Source organism: Mobula birostris, chromosome 1 (genome assembly GCF_030028105.1).
Source record: "Mobula birostris isolate sMobBir1 chromosome 1, sMobBir1.hap1, whole genome shotgun sequence".
Lineage (NCBI taxonomy): Eukaryota > Metazoa > Chordata > Chondrichthyes > Myliobatiformes > Myliobatidae > Mobula > Mobula birostris.
Window position 1 is genome coordinate 215,860,828 of NC_092370.1, and position 15,150 is coordinate 215,875,977.

At 40.6% G+C, this 15,150-nt stretch overlaps 1 protein-coding gene across 2 annotated transcripts in view; it reads left to right on the plus strand.

Annotated features, from left to right (window-relative positions):
- Positions 1-15,150, plus strand: part of zc3h14 (zinc finger CCCH-type containing 14) — a 56,124-nt gene that overhangs the window by 12,407 nt on the left and 28,567 nt on the right. For both annotated transcript variants that reach the window (XM_072271212.1, XM_072271221.1), the window contains exons 2-3: positions 5,787-5,829; positions 14,462-14,576. In XM_072271212.1, coding sequence (XP_072127313.1) covers positions 5,787-5,829; positions 14,462-14,576 — 158 coding nt within the window. The remainder of the gene's footprint in view (positions 1-5,786; positions 5,830-14,461; positions 14,577-15,150) is intronic.

The window sequence follows — 15,150 nt, forward strand, 5'->3', positions numbered from 1 at the left end:
AAAAGTGTTATTAAAAGGAAAGGTGATGTAACACATTGGTAAACATGCCTCTGTCCCAACTTTTGTTGAGTGTGTTGCAGCCATCAAATTCTAAATTTGTGTATGTTTACAAAATACAATTAAGTTGGTCAGTAAAACTATTGAAAATCTTTTCTTTGTACTTTTGTCAGTTAAATAAAGGTTCAAGTGAATTAACATATCACAGATTTTTGTTTTCATTGCATTTTGGAAAATATCCCAATTTTTGTGGAAATGGGGTTTGTAGATGTACCATGTCAGTAAGGGAAAGAATCACATAAGTGCCATTACAGAGAAAGCATGGCAGCACTTCTACCTTCTTAGAAGCTTGTGAAGATCAGCATGCCATCTAAAACATTGACAAACTTCTACAGATGTGCGGTGGTGAATATATATGTGTGTATGTGTATATATATTTTTTGGCATGTGCCTGCGTGCGTGCGAGTCTGTGCATGTGTGTCTGCGTGTGCATGCGTGTGTGTCTATGTGCGTGCGTCTATGATGATGTCGTTTTCATGGCTTTTTACAAGGTGCGGAATGAGAGAGAGGGAGAGACTGTGTGGCGTGCTGCTCCTCACGCAGACATTTTTGCAGTACTTTCCCTTTATTTTACGAGGTTAAGTTGCGATCTCGACACTCAACCTGGCACGGATGGAAAGCGTACTCGAGAGCAGACCCGCCTGGTTTCAAACCCGGGAACCTCCACTCCCGGGTCTGGCTCCGATGTCATTGTGCCACCAGCCGGCCTGGTGGCGAGTATATTGACTGGTTGCATCACAGCCAATGGCCTTGTATGGAAAACACTACAAAAAGAAGTGGATATGGCCCAGTCCATCACAGGTAAAACCCTCACCACCATTGAACACATCTACATGGAGCACTGTCTCAGGAAAGCAGCATCCATCAAGGACCCCCACCATCCAGGTCATGCTCTCTTCTCACTGCTGTCATCAGGAAGAAGGTATAGGAGCTACAAAACCCATGCCACCAGGTTCAGGAACAGTTATTACCCCTTAACCATCAGGCTCTTGAACCAAAGCAGGTAACTTCACTCGACTTGTCACTGAACTGTTCTCACAACCTATGCACTCACTTTCAAGGACTCTTCATCTCATGTTCTCAATATTTATTGGTTACTTATATATTATTAATATTATTTTTCTCTATTTGCCCAGATTTTTTGCACATTGGTTGTTGTCCGTCCTGTTGGGTGTGGTCTTTCATTGCTTCTGTTGTCTTGTATTTACTGTGATTGCCCTCAGGAAAATTAATTTCAGGGTTGTATATGTTAACGTATATGTTAACATATATGTACTTTGATAATAAATTTCCTTTAAACTTTGAATACTTCTCCTTATCAAAGTAAAAAGGCTTCCTACCTATTACAGGTTAGAAATGAGAGGTGAGGAAGATGAGACATACTTTAAGGAATATTTGTTAATTACATTTTTGTGATGTATCTCAACCACCAGCAAAACTACTGATTTAGGAATGTTTAAAATATCCTTACTATGTCTGAATTTGAGATCTATCTGCAAATTAATTCATGAAAACTACCCTGTTAAATAGCAAAAATGTTCTGAGTAACAGACAATCTGTTGGAAAATCTCTGCGGGTCAGGCAGCGTTTGTGAGGGGACAAATTGTTGACCTTTCAATTTCAAACTCTGCATCAGGACTGAGAGTGGAGAGGGAAGAGTATAAAGAGGAGTGAAACAAGCGCCAGAAGGACTGAGGAGGGTGAATGGATGATGTGCAGATTGGAGCCAGCTTGGGGGTGGGGTTGGAACAGAGGAGTGGAAACAGGTGAAAAGGAGCACAGGCAGGACCAGGTAGGAGGTGGGGAGGGTGAATGTGGAGACAACTAGGATGGTAATAAGTGGGAACACAAAGGCTACCAGTGCTGGGATCTGGTAAGTAAGCAAGGTGATAATGACAACCATTTGGGAAAAGAAGAAGGGCAGATAGAACCAGACAGGAGGCAGTATCCAGTGGGTGAAATGTGATGGTAATTGATTGATGGAACCAAGAGGGGGAAGGGGAGAGAAGTGGGACTATGGGAAAGGTAATGAAAATGAAAGGATTGGAGCTGGATCAGAAGGAGAGAAGGAAGGGAAGCATAGGGGTAAAGGATACCTGAAATTGGAATATCAGCATTCATGACATTAGGTTGTAGACTACCCAGGTACAACATGAGGAATTGTTCTTCTAGTTTGCTCTGCATTTCACCCTGCCAGTGGAGAAGGTTGAGGGCAAACGGGTCCAGGTGGAAGTACAAGGGCCCCATCTTAGGTATGAAAATGCTTTTCCTAGGAAGAGTTGATTTCAAAAATTATAAAATACTGTTCCACCTAGAAGGACTGTTTGGTAACTCACTGGTGGGAAGGAACAAGGAAAGCGAAGATGTTGCAGATCCTGCAGTTGCACAGGAGCAGTATTTAATCTCCTAGGTGATTGACAGTATATAAATAAAAATAGTTTATTGGGTCCAAAGGAGATGTTAAGAAGTAATCCAGCATTTTCTGTATATCCTTGCTTAATGCATGTGTGCAGTTGCTGGATGTTGCTGATAGTTTTATAAGAATTAGAATCAGGTTTATTATCACTGACATATGTTGTGAGATTTCCTCGTGTTTATGTTGTGAAATTTGTTGTTTTGTGGCAGCAGTACCATACAAGACATAAAACTTACAACAATTTACAAAATAGTGCGAAAGAATAATGTCATGCTTATAGGTTCATAGACCATTCAGAAATCTGATGGTGGAGGGGAAGAAGTTGTTTTTAAAATGTTGAGTGTGGGTCTTCAGGCTGCTGTCCCTTCTCCATGATTGTAGGGACGTGAAGGGGCAAGTCCCAGATGGTGAGTATCTTTAATGGTGGATGTTGTCTTCCTGAGGTGTTGCCTCTTGAAGATACCTCGATGGTGTGGGGAGTTGTGCCCTTACCTGTAATGGAACTGGCTGAGTCCACAAGAGTTTGCAGCCTCATGCAATCCTGTGCATCAAAGCCATTGTACCAGACACTGATGCAACCAGTTAGAATGCTCTGCACTGTACATCTGTAGAAATTTGCAAGAGTCTTTGGTGGCATACCAAATCTCCTCAAACTCTACTCAAGTGATATAGAGCCATTAGTGTGCCTTCTTTGTGATTGCATTACTTTTTGTTGGATTTGAAGCTATTACCACATATAATTATGGAAATGGAAGCATTAATCCACACAGCATTGAAAAGTTGTTGGATAGTTTTTAAAGAAAATACTGGTTTTTCAAAAATGTTCACTGAATAAACAGCTCTAAGTATTTCAGGATTTCTCATTTGTCGAGGGGATGACAAAAAGTGACTCATTTGATGCTACTTTTTTTTTTGTTCTGTTCTCCTGGAGTTGAAATCTTGCAGAGTTGTTTGTTTATGGGCAGTTTTCCATTATATGGGAACACAGTGCAGTCAAATAAGAACAGAATACTGGAATTAGACAGGAGATCAGGCAGCATGTGTGCAGAGAAAAATGAGAATTAACTGCCTGGATCAGTGACCCTCTTGACAGGTCAGCGCTGATGAAAGTACATTCTCCAGATATGCCTGACCTGCTGCGTATTTCCAGCATTCCGTTTTTATTTCTGATTTCCAACATTGACTTTTTTGATTACTATTATTCAATAACTTTTCATGATATGTCCTTCAGTTACATAATATTGTTTTTTCCTGATAATACAAAAATGTAATTTTTGCATGAATGAGTTTCGGTACTATTATAACAAAATACATTCTGTGAGAGATTGATCATCATCATCAGGTGCCGTGCCCAGTTTGAACTTTGACTGCCATGGCCCACACACTCCTGTTTCGGGTCAAGTGGATCAGTTCATTGGTATTCATTTCCAATTCTCTGGCTGCTGTCTCCATCATCATTTTTCTTTGTCTTCCTCTTGGTTTCTTCCCTTCAATCTTTCCCATAATTACCGTGCATTCTAACTCCTCTTTCCTAATCACATGTCCAATGAAGTTACGTTGCCTTTTCATGATCTCATACATTATTTCTCTTTTTGTGTTTACTCTGTTCATGACATCCTTGTTAGATATTCGTTTCCTCCATTTTATTCTTTGTATCCTCCTCAAAAACCACATCTCTGCTGCTTCAATTCGTTTCCTCATGTTACTAGATATTGTCCAACATTCCGAGCCATATAACATAACTGGATAAACGTAACATTTCAGTACTCTGAGATGTGTTATCATGCCTCGTTTAGTGTTGGTCAGTATACTCTTCATTCTCATAAAGGTGTCTTTTGCCTTTGAGAGATTGATACAGCGTCATAAAGCAGGCTGTTTGGCCCATCTGGTCAATGCCAACCAACCCAATCATGCTATTATATCTGGTTGTTATTGTACCTGCCCCAACCTCTGACAGTTCATTCCATATTGTAGTGGCTACTTAAGAAACAAACGTAAACCGCTTTGATGCTGAGTGATAGAATTGACATTGTGTGAAGTGCTTCCAAATAACTGAGTTTCAAATCAAAGAAAGTATGTTCAATTCCTTATTACGAAACTAGCAAAGATGAACAATCAAAAATAGTGATAGCATAATTAGCGATATTAACAAAGTTTGCAGAATTAGTGTAATAAGCAGTCAACAAAAAAAGTCCATCTCTAAGTCTCTATCTAAACTAAACTAAACAGCATAAAGGGTGGATACGTGACTTTACTTCTAGCACGTCTAAAACCCATGTGACAAATTACTGTAACCCATAATAAAATATGTAACACAAAATACAGTACAGATAGAAAAAAATAGATTTATGGCTCCTACCTTGTGTGTATAAAAAAAAGTAAAATTGCTATCAAGTTCCTATCCATTTTCATCCCTTACCTATGCCATTCATGATTTTCTCTCTTTAGAAATGATGCATTAAGTATTCACTGTCTAGGATTAATTTTCAACAACTTGCTTTTAAATAACACTTTAATTATGAAACTCTTATGAGACACTTGAGAAAGTGAACTTTCAGGTAAGAGAATATGAGTTTTATGAAATATCTTGCAAGAAGCAAATTAGGTGGAGAAGCAAACGGAAGGTGGGTGTTTGATCAGAAGATCAAACTAGCTGAAGGCACAATTACCCACCTGGGTTCACTCAGTTGTGTCTTCACATTTTCTTACAACTTTTTTGGACAGATATCCTCCTCTAAATCCCAAATATGCGTTAAAGACTTTCCCAAACTCATCTCTTCAGCCATTAGAGTGCTGTTTTTTAAACCCAAGTTGTGGCATCATATGTTTGAGTGAGCACCTGTGTTTTAAGTTGGCCTAAAATCTTGTATTTCTGCAGAACGTGTAGGAATTTCTTAAGAAATTAATTTCTCCAAGGGTTTGGGCTTTGGCAAAGGAAGGTCAATGTGAAATTGTATGAGTGTTCCAGAATAGGGCAAATTACTTGAATTTCTAAGTATAGAAATTCTAAGTACTATGTACGAAATTTTGACATGGTTTTCCAAAAAAAATTTACCAAGTTTTCCTAAATGATGTCCATATAGTTTAGTCTAAAAATAAATCATTTATTGCCCCATTTTCTGCATATATTAGTTCTAATTTCCTCACCCAACACTTAAGTGAGTGACGTAAACTGTAAGTTTTTGAAGCTACTATGTGTAAATACAAGATGTTATTCTTTAAAATCTGATTAATCAATGCAATGTTTTGCTTGCAATGTTATATAAATCTCTGGTACTTAATGTGCTTAAATGTATTTTACTTGTACTTTCAGACTGCTATTAAGGGAAAACTGCAAGAGCTTGGGGCTTATGCAGGTAAGCTTATAATTATTTTTCATATTTTAAACAGTAGTTGCAATGCACATTCTCTGAAAAGGTAAAATTGCAGTTTTGGAGGAAAAACTCCAATGGAACATGAAAAATTCCATGAAAGGAGGGGAGGAGAAGATGGCAGCGTGATGGCTCCGGAATGATATCTGTATTTGTTAAGTAGGTACTGTGCACAATTCTGATTTGATGGAGACAGACGTGAGAAGCACGGAGGAACGTCTGGAGAAACTTCTGAAATGCCCGCTTCGCTGCCGCTGCTACTGTGCGATCGAGAATCTCCAGAGGGGAAGGCCCCAAATCCTCGGCTTTGCCTGTTGCCGGGGCCGGGGTTGAAGTGCTCAGCAGAGATGGTGCTCAGTGTCGGAGGCTCGAAGTTTTCGGACGGACTCAAGAGTCGGCTGTGGTCGGGTGCTTCCAGGGTGCTGCATCGGCAAGTTTGCGGTGCTGGAGGTTCATGGCATGGAGAGTTTTTCTTCCTATAACCATCTGCGTGGGATGATAGGAGTTTCGAGAGACTTTGAGACTTTTTTTTTTTACTGTGCCCATGGTCTGTTCTTTATCAAATTATGGTACTGCTTTGCACTGTTGTAACTATATGTTATAATTATGTGGTTTTTGTCAGTTTTTCAGTCTTGGTCTGTCTTGTGTTTCTGTGATATCATACTGGAGGAACATTGTATCATTTCTTAATGCATGCATTACTAAATGACAATAAAAGAGGACTGCGTGTCCTCATAATCTAACCTAAAAATATGTTAACAGGAAATCTGCACTGTGGAATATTTTTACTTGTGAATCTATAGAATATTGTGTATTGGAATATATGACCATTTTCTGTGAAGCTGCAGATTAAGAGGTAGAAAATTTAGGCACAGTTGGCCAAGTTATGTTGTTTTCTGTATTGCAAATTTCTGCAGAATTTGGTGCTAGAACAGGAATCTCATTTCCAACAGCACTTTGTGAGGGCAAGGTAAACTGCTGAAAGTTGTGTTTATTCTGATACCAGTGAAGGAAGGAAGGAAGGAATTTGTTTGTCACTGGCAAGGCAAGCATTTATCCCCCATCCTAATTGCCCTTGTGAGACAGTGATGAGCTATTTTAAACTACATACAGTGGCTATAAAAAGTATTCACATCCTCCCCTTTGGAAGTTTTCATATTTTACTGTTTTAAATAATGAAAGAAAATATTATGAAGTAAATTAAAGTCTCTTCCATAACTTAGTAAAGTTCTTAAATGAAAAATGCCAACCCCCAAAGCTAGTAGTGCAGCCTGCATTTGCTTTCTTTCAGCCTTATATGCTTGACATTGTAAAATATGTTCAACTGTTTCATTATAATGACAAACCTACACCCCCCGAGTGATGTTTTGCAACAAGATACAAGGAATAATTAAGCATAGTATGCACAATTCTAAGTCCTTCCCTCCTTGTCTTGCCTCCTCCCATCAATCCAACAGTTTTATGTATTCTGTACAGGTGTCACCCCTTACCCCACAAGTCTTGCCATAATCCCCAAATTCTTAGCCTCACCAACCCCTTAGCTTCTGATTTACTAGGTGGAAGGTCTATATCTGCAGATGAACTTTTAACAGGTTTTTTAGCCAGACAATCAACCTGCTTGTTTCCCTCAATACCTCTGTGCAGGGACCCATGAGCAGAAGACATATTTTGAATGTGAAATAAAGTTTGAAGAGCTTCCAACAGTAAATCTGACCTACTGCTAGAATGACATATTTTAAGACTAGTCAAAACTGAAAAAGAATCTGAACAAATTATATGCAAACACGAGCAAATCTGCAGATGCTGGAATTTCAAGCAGCACACATAAAAATTGCTGGTGAACGCAGCAGGCCAGGCAGCATCTATAGGAAGAGGTACAGTCGACGTTTCGGGCCGAGACCCTGCGTCACGACTCACTGAAAGAAGAGATAGTAAGAGATTTGAAAGGGGGAGGGGGAGATCCGAAATGATAGGAGAAGACAGGAGGGGGAGGGATGGAGCTACGAGCTGGAAAGTTGATTGGCCAAAGGAATATGAGGGGATCATGGTACTGGAGGCCTAGGGAGAAAGAAAGGGGGAGGGGGGAAGCCCAGAGGTTGGGCAAGGAATATAGTGAGAGGGACAGAGGGAGAAAAAGGAGAGAGAGAGAGAAAAAAAACCATAATAAATAAATAAATAACGGATGGGGTATGAAGGGGAGGTGGGGCATTAACGGAAGTTAGAGAAGTCAGTGTTCATGCCATCAGGTTGGAGGCTACCCAGATGGAATATAAGGTGGTGTTCCTCCAACCTGAGTGTAGCTTCATCTTTACAGTAGAGGAGGCGGTGGATAGACATATCAGAATGGGAATGGGACGTGGAATTAAAATGTGTGGCCACTGGGAGATCCTGCTTTCTCTGGCGGACAGAGCGTGGGTGTTCAGTGAAACCGTCTGCCAGTCTGCATCGGGTCTCGCCAATATATAGTAGGCCGCATCCGGAGCATTGGATGCAGTATATCACACCAGCCAACTCACAGGTGAAGTGTTGCCTCACCTGGAAGGACTGTCTGGGGCCCTGAATGGTGGTGAGAGAGGAAGTATAAGGGCATGTGTAGTACTTGTTCCGCTTACAAGGATAAGTGCCGGGAGGGAGATCGGTGGGAAGGGATGGGGGGGGGGGGCGAATGGACAAGGGAGTCGCGTAGGGAGCGATCCCTGCAGAAAGCAGAAAGGGGGGGGTGGGTAGGGAAAGATGTGCTTAGTGGTGGGATCCTGTTGGAGGTGGCGGAAGTTATGGAGAATTATATGTTGGACCCAGAGGCTGGTGGGGTGGTAGGTGAGGACAAGGGGAACCCTATTCCTAGTGGGGTGGCGGGAGGACGGGGTGAGAGCAGAATGTGTGTGAAATGGGAGAGATGCGTTTGAGAGCAGAGTTGATGGTGGAGGAAGGGAAGCCCCTTTCTTTAAAAAAGGAGGACATCTCCTTTGTCCTGGAATGAAAAGCCTCATCCTGAGAGCAGATGCGGCGGAGACAGAGGAACTGCAAGAAGGGGAACAAATTATATCTTTGCAGGGACAGATTCCCTCCAAATGGTTGCCCAAAATGCTGGCAACCAGTTCTGCAGTACACACTGATAAATAGTTGGTAAGAGATTTCTTTATTGTTACCTGTAATTCAGGAGCAGTCGGACCTTCCAGATACAGGTGTATTTTTACTGCAATCAATTGAAACACCTTGACTGCACACAGGTGATCTCCATTTAACTAATTATGACTTCTAAAACCAATTGGCTTTACAGTGATGACTTAGTGTGTCATATTAAAGCAGGTGAATACTTATGCAATCAATTATTTTGTGTTTTACATTTGTAATTAATTTAGATCACTTTGTAGAGATCTGTTTTCACTTGACACAAAAGAGACTATTTCTGTTGATCAGTCTCAAAAAAGCCATGTTAAATTCACTGTGATTCAAAGTTGTAAAATAACAAAACATGGAAACTTTTTATTATATTAAAGGGTGAATACTTTTTATAGGCACTGTAGTTCATCACAATATTGCTATTCACATTTATTAGGCTGGGAACTGATGATGTTTGAGAGCAACATACATTGAAAAACTACAGCATAATACAAGCCCTTCAGCCCACAATGCTGTGCTGAACATGTACTTACTTTAGAAATTACCCAGGGTTACCCATCGCCCTCTTTCTCTAAGCTCCATGTACCTATCCAGGAATCTCTTAAAAGACCCTATTGGATCTGCCTCCACCACCATCGCTGGCAGCCCATTCCATGCACTCACCACTCTCTGCATAAAATAACTTAGCTTTGACCCCTCCTCTGTACCTACTTCCAAGCACCTTAAAACTGTGCCCTCTTGTGATAGCCATTTTAGCCATTTCAGCCCTGGGGGATAAAAGCCTCTGACTATCCACACGATCAATTCTTCTTATCATCTTATATACCTTTATCAGGTCACCTATTAACCTCCGTCGGTCCAAGGAGAAAAGGCCAAGTTCACTCATCCTATTCTTGTAAGGCATGCTCCCCAATCCAGACAACATCCTCGTAAATCTCCTCTGCACCCTTTCTATAGTTAACACATCCTTCCTGTAGTGAAGTGACCAAAACTGAGCACAGTATGCCAAGTGAGGTCTGACCAGGGTCCTATATAACTGTAATGTTACCTCTCGGCTCTTGAACTCAGTCCCACAGTTGATGAAAGCCAATGTACCGTATGCCTTCTTAACTACAGAGTCAATCTGCGCAGCAGCTTCTGAGTGTCCTATGGACACGAACCCCAAGATCCCTCTGATCCTCCACACTGCCAAGAGTCTTACCATTAATACTATATTCTGCCATCATACTTGACCTTCCAAATTGAACCACCTCACACTTATCTGGGTTGAACTCCATCTGCCACTTCTCAGCCCAGTTTTGCATCATATCAATGTCCTGCTGTAACCTGTGACAGCCCTCCACACTATCCACAACACCCCCAACCTTTGTGTCATCAGCAAATTTACTAACCCATCCCTCCACTTCCTCATCCAGGTTATTTATGAAAATCACAAAGAGAAGGGGTCCCAGAACAGATGGGTGAGGCACATCACTGGTCATCAACCTCTATACGGAATATGATCCATCTACAACATTCTTTGCCTTCTGCAGGCAAGCTAATTCTGGATCTGCAAAGCAAGGTCCCCCTGTATCCCATGCCTCCTTACTTTCTCAATAAGCCTTGCATGGGCTACTTTATCAAATGCCTTGCTGAAATCCATATACACTACATCTACTGCTCTTCCTTCATCATCACATCCTCAAAAAAATTCAATCAGTCTGGTAAGGCACGACCTGCCTTTGACAAAGCCATGCTGACTATTCCTAATCATATTATGCCTCTCCAAATGTTCATAAATCCTGCCTCTCAGGATCTTTTCCATCAACTTACCAACCACTGAAGTAAGACTCACTGGTCTATAATTTCCTGGGCTATCTCTACTCTCTTTCTTGAATAAATGAACGACATCTGCAACCCTCCAATCCTCCAGAACCTCCCCTGTTGCCATTGATGATACAAAGATCATTGCTAGAGGCTCAGCAATCTCCTCCCTCACCTCCCACATTAGCCTGGGATATATCTTGTCTGGTCCTGGAGACTTAACCAATTTGATGCTTTCCAAAAGGTCCAGCACATCCTCTTTCTTAATGTCTATATGCTCAAGCTTTTCAATCCGTTATAAGTCATCCCTACAATTGCCAAGGTCCTTTTCTGTAGTGAATACTGAAGCAAAGTAGTCATTAAGTACCTCTGCTATCTCCTCCAGTTCCATACACACTTTTCCATTGTCACACTTGATTGGTCCTATTCTCTCATGTCTTATCCTCTTGCTGTTCACATACTTGTGGAATTCCTTGGGGTTTTCTTTAATCCTGCTCACCAAGGCCTTCTCATGGCCCCTGCTGGCTCTCCTAATTTCATTCTTAAGCTCCTTCCTGCTAGCCTTATAATCTTCTAGATCTCTATTATTACCTAGTTTTTTGAACCTTTCATAAGCTTTTCTTTTCTCCTTGACTAGATTTTCAACAGCCTTTGTACACCACGGTTCCTGTACCCTACCATCCTTTCCCTGTCTCATTGGAACGTACCTATGCAGAATGCCACGCAAATATCCCCTCAACATTTGCCACATTTCTGCCTTACATTTCCCTGAGAACGTCTGTTCCCAATTTACGCTTCCAAGTTCCTGCCTGATAGCTTCATATTTCCCCTTACTCCAATTAAACACTTTCCTAACTTGTCTGTTCTTATCCCTCTCCAATGCTATTTTAGTTTTATTCATCTAATGGGTAATCCAATATTCTTTCCATCTCTTGACACTTCTAGATAATGAGGTCCAAACCCTTCTTGAGATAGTTCCAGCTGTTTATCACTTTTAATAAATGTTATTTTTTGGAAGTGGGTCATACAATTTGGTATTCTCTTGATGATTTTGAGGAGGTAGAGGTAAATTCCTACCTTGAACTAATGTAGTCAATGTGGTAAAAGTATTTCCATTGTGGTACTAAATGTAAAGTTCTACTATTTGCGCCCAAAGACAATATAAAAATGGTGATATTTTTCTAAGTCGAGAACCTGCAGGATATCGTGATGGTATTTTGAAGTACCTGCTGTTCCGTCCTTGTTGGTAGAGTTTGTGATTCGCAACAAGAGTAGGAGCAGCCACAATAACTATCTGGAGTACTTTTATGAATAGTACATAATGAAGCCACAGTGTTCTAGAGCAGCGGTCCTCAACCACCGGGCCGCAAAGCATGTGCTACCGGGCCGCGAGGAAACGATATGAGTCAGCTGTACCTTTCCTCATTCTGTCACGCACTGTTGAACTTGAACATAGGGTTGCCAACTGTCCCGTATTTCCCCCGCTAAGGTAGAGCGTTCCTATGAAACCGTTCGTGCCAAAATGGTGTAAAGTGAAGAAGCAATTACCATTAATTTATATGGGAAAAATTTTTGACCGTTCCCAGACCCAAAAAATAACCTACCAAATCATACCAAATAACACATAAAACCGAAAATAACACTAATATATAGTAAAAGCAGGAATGATATGATAACTACACAGCCTATATAAAGTAAAAATAATGTATGTACAGTATAGTCGGGAAGATTAAGCTGAAACTGATTTGTGGGGAAAAAAATCGGCACGTAGGCGCATGCGCACGTCACATATGCACACATCACGCATGTGCACACAGGTGCCCACGCAAGGCTTCATGGTCATGGTAGTCTTTCCTGGGGTAAACACAAGTGTCCCGGGATTTGACTGCTAATTTTGTCCCTTACTTGGGAGTGAGAAAGTTGGCAACCTCAACTGTAAAAGACATGTTGAGGTGAGTTTAACCCTCCTTGAACACCCCACCCCCCACTCCTGGCCAGCCGGTCCGCAAGAATATTGTCAATATTAAACCGGTCTGCGGTACAAAAAAGGTCTCCCCTGTCCTAGAGGAAGGAATGGATTTTTAGAGGAGTAGATGGAATGGAAATAAAATAGCTGCTTTGTCCCATATAACATTAAGCTGCTTGAATGTTATTGGAGCTGTACTTAACCAAAGAATTAGAGAGTATTTTACTCAATTTCTGACTAAAGCAATGTAGATGGTAGAAATTTTGGGTATCAAGGGGTCAGTCACTTGCCAAACGATGCCCTCGTCTGGAGCCACAATATTAATGTGGCTGATCCATTTGAATTTCGAGTTATTATTGATCCTTTCAGGATGTTGATCATCTGGGACTTAATGATTGTAATGCCATTCTAAGGGTATGTGGTTAGGCTCTCTCTTGTTGGACATGGACATGTCTGGTACTTTTATGGCATGAATGTTACTTTCCAGCCATTGGGCCATGATTGAACATTATCAAGATAATGCTGCCTGCAGGAGTAGACCACTTCATTTTCTGAAGAGTGCTAAATGGAATGGAATTTGTCATTGCAATAAGCAACCATCCTCATTTTATTCCTTAAGATAGAAGGAAGATCATTGATGGAACAGATGATGTTTGAATATTAAAGGCTTGGAAATTGGTAATGTCCTTGAGTTCAGATCATTGACTGTAGTTATCTTCCTTTGTATAAGTAATGGCTTCACCCACTGAAGGGTTTGTGATGCCCATTGACCAGTTTCAGCGATGTTCCTTGATGATATAGAGCATTTTCTTATTGATCAATTTCAGTCACTTTCATCTTGACCATAGGTTTCTGCTCTTGGGGCCTTGTTAGACTGGCTATGAGGTGTGGTTTTTGCAAAACCCAAACTGGGCTTGGTGAGCAGAATTTTGATGAGCTGGTGTTTTTTAATAGCCATGTCAATGAACCCCTTCATCACTTTGTTGATTGAGAATAGACTGATTGATTGGGCAGTAATTGGCTGGGTTGGATTTATCCTGGTTTTTTTTTGTAAGCAGGACTTCCCTGGGCAATTTTAAAATTGTCAGATATGTCTTAACTACTGAAAAGTTTGGGTGGTATTTAAGCTAGATCTGAAATGTAGATCTTTTGTGCTACATTTTGGATGTTGTCTGGTCCTGTGGTTTTTGCAGTAGTTGATTCAATTGGAGTGAGTCAAATAGGTTGCGACTTAAATTGGGGATCTGGCAGAAGACTGCAAAAATATGCTTGAGCATGTTTCAGCCTTGTCTTTCACACATGTGCTGGATCCCACCAGTGTTAAAGATGGGAATATGCTTCACGATACTTCTTCATCCTTTGACTGTGTAGCAGCTTGCCCAGGTAAATACAGTCAAGTTGGGTAATCTTGATGCTGCTATAGGCAAGCCTGGTGCTTTCCTTGTTGAATCAGGGCTGATCAGCTGATTAAATTGTATTGGTAGAATGAGGGATATGCTGAGCATTGAGCAAACTGATACTTTTACAGTGCCATTGATGGACCATGTTTTGAGTTGCCAGATCTGTTTTGAACCTATTTTCCACACCTTGGTAGTACCGGTTGTACTACACCATGATCTGACAGTGCACAGGGACACGTGGAATAACATTAATATAGTTGTATTGTACAATTTTTACTTAACTTTGTGATTCTAATATTCAGACTATTTTTCTTTCCATCTGTAGATGAAGAGCTCCCAGATTACATTATGGTTATGGTTGCCAATAAAAAGAGCCAGGAGCAAATGGCAGAAGATCTGTCTCTTTTTCTGGGAAGCAATACTCTCAAGTTTACTGTATGGTAAGTTTCTTTTTTTTCTTTTATGTTATAATTAAACTCTAGTTTCTTTTCTGTTCTATTAGATTTGTTTTGTATATTTCAATGCTTGTGCTTTAAAACATAGGTGACCCTAAAGAGATTTACAGGAAGATGTTGTTTCCTGCTTGGTACTGCTGCCTGCCACACCTCCAACCAACAGTGCCCTTGGGTCGATTACCTCATTCCTGGACCATAGGAACTTGTTTTCCCCTCCAATCCTGACTTCCCATTCTGTTTCTAACCACTTACATACATCCTCTGGATCTTAGTATTTCTTCTAATTTTTATTGTTGCTCCCCTTTGTCTTGCAATGAAATGATTACGCAAAAGAAGTCTTATTTCTCTCATTTCCTGTCTTAGCAAAAAAAACAATATTTTACCCTGACTTTCTCCCATCACTGTTATTTTTTGGTTCTCATAAATGTTCAGTGACCTGAAATCTTAACCTTACCTTTTCTCGCATGCATCTTTTGAAACTGATCTGTAAGATGATTATGACATTGTTTTGTTGAGACTCGGCAAATGCTAAATTTTTCTTTTCCATTAAAAACTTTTT